Below are 8,580 nucleotides of genomic sequence, written 5' to 3' on the forward strand. Positions count from 1 at the left end.
GGCAGAGACAGGAAGAGCTGCACTCAGGCTGCCTGTAAGTCTGGGTGTTGGGAAGCTGACATCTGGAACCATTGGGAGAATGTGAGTTGGAGTCTGTGAGGGGGGCTCTGCTGTTGTGTCTTCCCCAGGCAGCGACAGTGCCCAGGGCTCTGATGTGTCTCTCACAGCTCCTAAGGGTGAGACCCTGAGGGCAGGAATTGGGGGGATTGGGACTGAGACAAACTGGGTTTTGTGGATTCTCAGAGTGGCACATTCTGAGCATGAGGCGGGCTGTGGGAGAATGTGACACTCTGAGACTGACCTGCATTTGCTCATGACAACTTTCTTTCCCAGTGTGACAGATCTGCTTTCTACGGAACCTGCTGCTGAAACAGTCATTGCTGCCTCCCCTTGGGGTCTGAAGGATCCCTGACTGCTGTTTCTGCAACCAGCATCTGAACATGCCTACATTGTGTTAAAATTGGCTATATATTTGTATATATAAACTAAACAGAAGTGATTTAGATTAAAAATGCCAAGTTGTATGGTTTTCACTAGTGGTTATTCTAGCTGTACCTTCACCCCATTTGTTAAGCTGTTCTAGTCACTTTAAGTTCATCAACTTACCATGAGGTGTGGAGACAACCCGGGAGGGACAGACTGTGTGCCATGGGACAAGGGGACCTCACGGCTCCCCAGTGATGTTCCTGTGACCACCTGTACTCCGCAAACAATTAAGGGTTTTTTCCCCCGCACATCTGAATGTACCTTTTGGAACCTCTGGCTTTGATGGTTGAGTCCCCTGATGCTAACCAATTGCCGTTTTGTTGCCTTGGAGTTGCCCCTAGCTTCCAGGACCCCCTCTTGTAGTCCTCAGGGGTGTCTGTGTGGGGTGCAGAGAGCTGACCAATCCAAAAACGAGGAACACCTGATTTTATTAGAAATACCTGCTTACCGCAGGAACTGTTCCAGGGTCCACTGTCCCTAATCCACTGCAGACACTGTCCTCATTCTGTGGATGCTGAGTCCTGGAAGGTCATGGCCAAGAAGCCCATGTCCTTAGTGGTTCTTCTGAGAGTTCCTCCCCAAGGGAGAGCCCTGTGGCCACAGGGTCAGTCTGGCTGCTGAGCTGAGAACAGAATCAGGAGACAAGGGGCCGGCGAGGCAGGAGGGAAAGGTGTGGGGAAGCTCCCATGGTTCCAGGCTGCAGGTACTGGGTGTTCTGATGGGGCTGTGAGTGGTGGAAACAGTGGGAAGGGACAGGACACTGAATGCATTTGGGAGATGGATTTCACAGCATTTCCTAAGGATTCAATCTGGGGTGTGGGAAAGGAGTCAACAAGGGCACCCCACATGTGTCCTCTGCCTGAAGAAAGATGGGGTTGTATCAGCAGAGAGGGGGAAGATGCTGGCAGGAGACTGTGTGGGGGAAGGGTGGGCATTTCAAGCTTTCAGCTGAAGAGAAGGTCAAGGTGAGATGTCTGTTAGAAACACCAGTGAGGTGTTAGGTTGCACACCTGTGTGTGTGGGGACTTTGAGGAGAAATGTCTGGACTGGAGACATAAATGTGGAAGTGATGCTACAAAAATGACATTTAAATCTGTGAGCGAGGTTGAGGCCACCAAGGGAGCCAGGACTATGAAAGAGGAAAGACAAGAACTGGATGCTGTACCTCCCTTTCCCAACAGTGGGGATGTTCACTCTGGTGACTCACCCAGGTTGGTGACAGCCAGTTCTCCCCATTATAAATTCACCATTTGGTTAATGTCATTCATTAGGAATTTACAAGGAGATGTTCTGAGATTGTCCTGCTGTGCTCTTCACCACTTCTACACTCACCCTCCTTAGCCCCTTTCATAACTTCCACCCAAGTGAATGAAAATATGATCATTGTCCTGTGTCATTTCTGGACACCTATGAGTAGGGTGTAGAGTGCAGCACAGGGAAAGTAAGAAGTAATATTGTTGTGAATATGTATGGGGTCAGATGGGTACTAAATATAATGGGGAGGTTATTTAATAAGCTCTATACATATATATATGTTTAATCACTCTGTTTTACAGCTGAAACTAATATAATGTAGTATGTTAAGTGTAATTGAAAAATTAAAAGAATTAACTCATGGACACAGAGAACAGTGTGGTAATTGCATGGGAGAGGGATGGGTGGGGGTGGGAGAGTGTATGGGGGGACAAATGGTGATGGAAAAAGAAATAAATAAAATAATTGTCTTAAGTTAAAAAAAAAAAAGTGCCAAGTTGACCAGTATGAGGTACTTGAGAAGAGTTTGGAGAAGAGAAGGAGCTGAAGGAACATGCCCATCAAGAAACACCATGAAGGGAGCTCCTGGCCCAGATATCCCTGCACCCCAGTGACATGTGATTCTAAGCTCAGCTCATCCCCAAGCACAGGGAACACTTGCTCTGCCTCCTACCTGCTGCTCCTGAGGGCATGTCAGTAATGGTGACCTCTGTCCTGTTACCAGATATGACTGAGGGTGATCTGTATGGCACAAGTTTTCTCTAAGTTAGAGATGCCCTAGGGTCCCCATGCAGATGGTGTCAGTCACAGGAGAGGTGACAGGATAGTGGCATCTCTGACAGGATAGTGTCATCTCTAATAATCAGGACCATGCACTCTGTCCCTGTAACTGGGGTCAGGAGCCTTCTTGCCTAAGGAATCCCTGCACAGAGCTGTGGAGCTCAGACCAGCCAGGTGAGGGCTCCCTCTCATCCACTCTCAGGATAGAACCAGGAGGGGTCAGCCCAGGAGGGCAGTCCAGTGAGCAGTCCCTGGGCAGGATCATGCTTAGCCTGCCTGGTCTTGAGCTGCCCCTCCTGACCGGGCTAGGCAGGTGGGAGGTGGGGAAGTTCTGGGGGTGTTTCAGGGGGGGCTAGACTCAGGAGGGTCCCTGCAGGTTCCTCTGCCCTGGAGTCCCCTTAAGTGAGGGAAAGGGGTTGGTCCCTTTTCAACCTCTGTCCAGACTTGTATGGCCATGGACTTAGGGTTGGGTGTGAGGACAGGAGTGTAAATTAATGTGCAGAGTTTGGGTTATAACTTAAAAATCCCGAATCATGAAATGAGACCCAATGACAGACACACACGCAGCTACAGACAGAAGGACACACAGAAGTGTCTGCCCTTCAGTGACCCCCCCCACACACTTGTCCTGTTTCAAATCCTGCAGGAGGTGCTGGCCTCTCAGGAATTTCTACTGGGACTTCGTCATCCTCCCATGTGGTTACTGTGTGTGTGTGAGTGTGTCACTCGTGTTTCTGTCTGTCATTGAATGAGGACGACCCTCCGACCTCTCTTACCCTGGGGCAGCAGGGAAGGAAAAAGAATTTGGAGTGTGATGAAGGCCCATTCATTTCCAAGTCTGCCAGAACAGGTGCATGTTGTGAAAATAATATATGACTTTCTAAAAATACAGTTAGGAATAAGCCAATTCCTTCTGCCGTAATTCAACAGTGAGGTGAACATTTGGAAATATGGTGGACTGAATGCACCTTGGGCCATGCTGTGGTCTGCATGTTTGTGACCATAAACCCATATTTTGAATTTATAACCCCCAGCCCTGCCCAGTAGCTCAGTTGGATGTGGGTTGGATCCCAGATGCATGAATAAGTTCAACAACCAATCGATGTCTCTCTGTCTGTCTCTCTCTCTCTCTTCACAGCTGTGTCTTCCTCCCTCCCTCTCCCTGTCAAATCAATTAATAAATTGCTTTTTAAAAAAAGAAATTATAACCCCCATGCACATTATAAGAGGTGGGGCCCTGGCAGGTGCTCAGATCTTGAGGGCAGAGCGTTTGTGAGTGGGATGTGTTTCTTCCAGAAGAGGCTCCACAGAGAATTCCTGTCCATTATGCTCTGTGAAGTGAGGACACAGGAAGGCCCCCACCTGTACGTGGACGTGCAGGAGCCTTGATCCAGGACTCACAACGTCCAGAGCTGTCAGCCACACACAGTGTTGCCTCCAAGTCACCTGGTCGATGGTATTTTGTTACAGCGACCCAGAGGGACCAAGACAGGCCTATACTGAAAGGGGCTTGAGGCCCAAGTCCAGAGCTCCCTCAGAGGTCACCATGGGGGACAGCAGGGAAGGGTTGTGCAGGTCCACACTAAAGAAAAGTCCTTCCACACATCTGCTGGCTATGATGCTGCCCCTCCGTCCAGGGCCCACCTTCTGCGTCTCTTGCCCTGGACACAGGATAGACTCTGTAGCTGGGCTTTTCTGTCCTCCCAAAGAGGGGAACATCATTAGGTTCTTGGCTATAAATGTTGTCATTTCCCCTCACCTTCTGGGCAAAGGTAATTAAAATAATCATAAAGAATACTTATAGCCCTGGTGGGATGGCTCAGTTGGTTGGAGCATTGTCCCTCAAAGCAAAAGTTGGGGTGTTGGGTCCCCGGCCAGGGCACACAGCCAGGTTGCTGGTTCAATCCCCAGTTGGGCATGTGTGGGAGGCAAACAACCAACTTTCCTCTCTCACATCCATGTTCTCTCTATGTCTCATTCTCTCTCTCCTCTCCGCTCTCTCTAAAATCAACAAAACTTGTCCTCAGGTGAGGATTAAATGTAAAAACAATGAAAGGAGCAATACAAAATATGAGGATATTTTGTATCATATCTGAAATAAAGATACTTGGTTGGGGCTTCCCCCCTCCATCTGCAAGGACCAATCACCATCTTCCAAATGAACCGGTGGGCCACAAAGTAGAATTACAGAGTTGTTTCTTCTTTTCCCCACCAGGTGAAGAAAAAAAAAAGAGAAAATTCTGTCAAGTATCACACAAATTGCTGATCTCTGGATGGGGGGAGGTTTGTGGGGCTGGGTGGAAAAAGGTGAAAGGATTCAAAAGTACAGATTGGTAGTTACAGAGCAGTCACAGGGATGTGAAGGACAACCTAGGGAATATACTCGGTAACATTGTAATAGCTATGCCTGGTGCCAGGTGGTAATTAGACCTAATGGGGGGATTGCTTTGTAAATTATATAAATATCTAATCACTGCTATACACCTAACACTCCTATAATATGGTGTGACTGCTATAAAAAAAGAAAAGAAAGAAACACTAAGATCCCTTTATTAAAAATGCTTTAGGCCCTGGCTGGGAAGTTCAATTGTTTAGAGTGTCGTCCCCATACGCCAAGATTTGGGATTTGATCCCAGGTCAGAGCATGTACAAGAATCAACCAGTGAATGTAAATGAGTGGAACAACAAATCTCTCTTGCTCTCTCTTTCTCTCTCTCCCTCTGCCTTTCTCTAAAATCAATTAAAAAAAAAAAAAAAAGGTCTAAAAAAAGAATCAGCTAATGGAGAATAGAGTCATCTGGCCAAGATGGAGGCAGAGGTATATAGTTTGCCTCCTCCCACAACCAAAAGAAGGAAAACAACAAATTTAAAAACAAAAAATAACCAGAACTGCAAGAAAACCGAACTGTATGGAATCCCAACAACCAAAGAGTTAAAGAAGAAACATTCATCTAGACCTTAATGAGGGGCAGATATACGCAGCCTGGCAGAGAGAACTCACTGCAAGGTGGGGGTTAAAGGACCTAAGCCTGAGAGAAAGCTGCAAGCAGACCACGTAGGGCAGGGACTGGCAGAGCAGGAGTCCCACATTTGCATGTGAATAAAGCAGGAGGAATGACTGGGGAGTGAGACAGACCAAGCAACCCAGGATTCCAGTGTGGGGAAATAAAGCCTCAAAACCTCTGACTCTAAAACCTTTGAGGGTTATGGTAACAGTGGGAGAAACTCCCAGCCTCACAGGAGAGTTCTTGAGGGGGACTGATGGGGTCACAGAATGTACACAACACCCCTCAACCTGGGAATCAGCACCAGAAGGGCCCAATTTGCTTATGGGAAGCGGGGGAAGTGACTGAACGTGGGGCAAGAGCTGAGCAAACAGCACTGTTCCCTCTCGGACCCCTCCCCCACATGCAGGGCCACAGCACAGTGACGGGGTTCCCCCGCCCTAGCAAGTACCCAAGGCTCCACCCTTTACTATGTAACAAGTGAGCCCAGATGAAAATATATGGCCCAAAGGAATGAAAAGATCAAACTCTGAAAATAGAACTAAGCAATGAACAGATAGCCAACCTATCAGATGCACAGTTCAAAGCACTGGTAATCAGGATGCTCACAGAAATGATTGAGTATGGTTGCAAAATAGAGGAAGAACTGAAGGTTATGAAAAGTGAAATAAAGAAAGGTATACAGGGAACCACTAATGAAGAGAAGAAAATAAGGAATGAAATCAATCATTTGCAGCAGAAGGAAGACATAAACATTCAACCATGAAGCAGAATAAAGAAACAAGAATTCAAAAAATGAGGACAGGCTTAGGAACCTCTGGGACAACTTTAACTGTCCCAACATCCAACGAATAAGGGTGCCAGAAGGAGAAAAGGAAGAGAAAGAATTGAAAACTTATTTAGAAACATAATGAAAGATGACTTCCCTAATCTGGCAAAGGAGATGGACTTTCAGGAAGTCCAGGAACCTCAGAGAGTCTCAAAGAAGCTGGAACCAAAGAAGCCCAGACAAAGGTGCAGCATAATTACATTACCCAAGATTAAAGACAAAGAGATCATCTTAAATACCACTAGAGAAACCAGACTGTTACCTACAAAGGAGTTCCCATAAGACTATCAGCTGATCTCTCCAGAAAAAAAGCCTTGCAGACCTGGAGGTGTTGCAGAACACACAAGGGGGTGGGGGGGGGGGGCCTGGGATGATATACTATTATTAAAAGAAGGCCCTGGGTCCGTTATGTCCGCCGCCAGGGGAAAGACGTCTCTCAATGCCAGAGATTCGTGAAAAGGAAAGGAAACGTTTATTTAATGTTATACTAACTTAAAGTAGTGGCCTAATGTCTTTACCAAAATCCCAAAGTCCCTTAAAACACCCACAAACAGACACAGTCCTTCCTTCCTTCCCCCTTTGCCCAGTCCAGAGTACCGTATCTCAGGAAAGGAAATAGAAGTCCATGGCTTAGGCAGTCCTCTGGTTCTTTCCAGTTAGAACTCCATCTCGACTGGGAGACCTCCCTGGATTCCCGGCACCCTCGGCTGAGTCACCAGGATCTCTGCTAAAACCAGGTGGTGGTTCCCCCTTCTAAACCTGTGGGGGTCCCCACTCTGCCAGGCATGTGGTCCTCTCTCTCTCAGGGCTGCAGGAAGGGAGAGTCCCCACTCTGCCAAAACTGCATGGTTCTCTCCTCCAAGGCTGCCATGTGGTTCTCCCTCTCTCAGGGCTGCAGGAGTCTCCACTCCGTCAAGGCCGCGTGGTTTCTCTCCTCAGGGCTGCGCATGGCTCTCCTTCCTAAAGCAGCATGGTTCTCCTTCTCTCAGGGCTGTGCATACCTCTCCTCCTCTGGGCTGCACATGGCTCTTCTTAAAGCAGCCTGGTTCTCCTCCTCAATGGCTGTACATGGCTCTCCACTCCATCGAGTCTGCGTGGTTCTTCCCTCAATGGCCGCCAAATCTGGGTTTTAAATCCCCGTGGCCAATCTTCCTCTGCAGCCCCATTTCCGACTCCTCCCACACTCGGCTTCACATGCCAGAACTCTTGTTCTTCTAGCTTTACTGGGCTGCCATCATGAGTCTGGGCAGGCGTGGCCCCATGTCCTGGAGCCAATCTTCTCTGAGCTCCCACGCAGGTGCTGTAACTCAGGGGACCTGCCCTCCCCAGCCTGGGTGGGGAAGTTATTTCTGTTCCTCTGGCTTAGAGCTGATCACAGCTACTTAACATATCCATGCAACCAGCCAAAGGCCATAGATATGCTAAATGACCAACCCAGAGGTTAGCTGCAAGGCTGTTGCTATGCAAAACAGCTCTCAATGGCCCTGCTCTTTTTGTCCCTTCCCCCAACCCACACCCTGGGGTGGGGGATGGAGACATCTTAAAATCTCCTGGACACCTTAAGTTCTGGACCCCATTTCAAATGCCTGTTTGGGGCCCCCCTCTTGGCTGCACCCTGTAACAGAGGGGCTGGAAAGAAGTATTAGAAGTCACAGAAGGCAAGGACCTAAATCCAAGATGATTCTATCCAGCAAAACTACCATTTAGAATGGAAGAGCAGATAAAGTGCTTCCCAGATAAGGTCAACTTAAAGGAGTTCATTATCACCAAGCCCTTATTACATGAAATGTTAAAAAGACTAGTTGAAGAAAAAGAAGATGATCAAAAATATCAACAGTAAAATGATAAGAAATCCACAACTATCAATAATTGAACCTAAAAACAAAAACAAACTAAGCAAACAACTAGAACAGAAACAGAATGACAGAAATGGAGATCACATGGAAGGTTATCAGTGGGGAGGGGATTGGGGGAGAATGGGGGAAAAGGCACAGGGAATAAGAAGCATAAATGGTAGGTACAAAATAGACAGGGGGAAGTTAAGAATAGTACAGAAAATGGAGAAGCCAAAGAATTTCTATATGTGACCCATGGACATGAACTAAGGTAGGGGAATGATGGTGGGGCAGGTACAGTGTGGAAGAGAATAAGGGGAGAAAAAAATGGGACAACTCTAATAACATAGTCAATAAAATATATTTTAAAAATTAATAAAATAAAATAAAC

At 47.3% G+C, this 8,580-nt stretch overlaps 1 protein-coding gene across 1 annotated transcript in view; it reads left to right on the forward strand.

Annotated features, from left to right (window-relative positions):
* Nucleotides 1-286, forward strand: part of LOC114510783 (patr class I histocompatibility antigen, A-126 alpha chain-like) — a 72,961-nt gene extending 72,675 nt beyond the window's left edge. The window contains exon 7 of the mRNA XM_036013533.1: nt 129-286. Within this exon, the coding sequence (XP_035869426.1) occupies nt 129-286 (158 nt within the window). The remainder of the gene's footprint in view (nt 1-128) is intronic.
* Nucleotides 287-8,580: the final 8,294 nt, after the last annotated feature.

This window comes from Phyllostomus discolor, chromosome 12 (assembly GCF_004126475.2).
Source record: "Phyllostomus discolor isolate MPI-MPIP mPhyDis1 chromosome 12, mPhyDis1.pri.v3, whole genome shotgun sequence".
NCBI lineage: Eukaryota > Metazoa > Chordata > Mammalia > Chiroptera > Phyllostomidae > Phyllostomus > Phyllostomus discolor.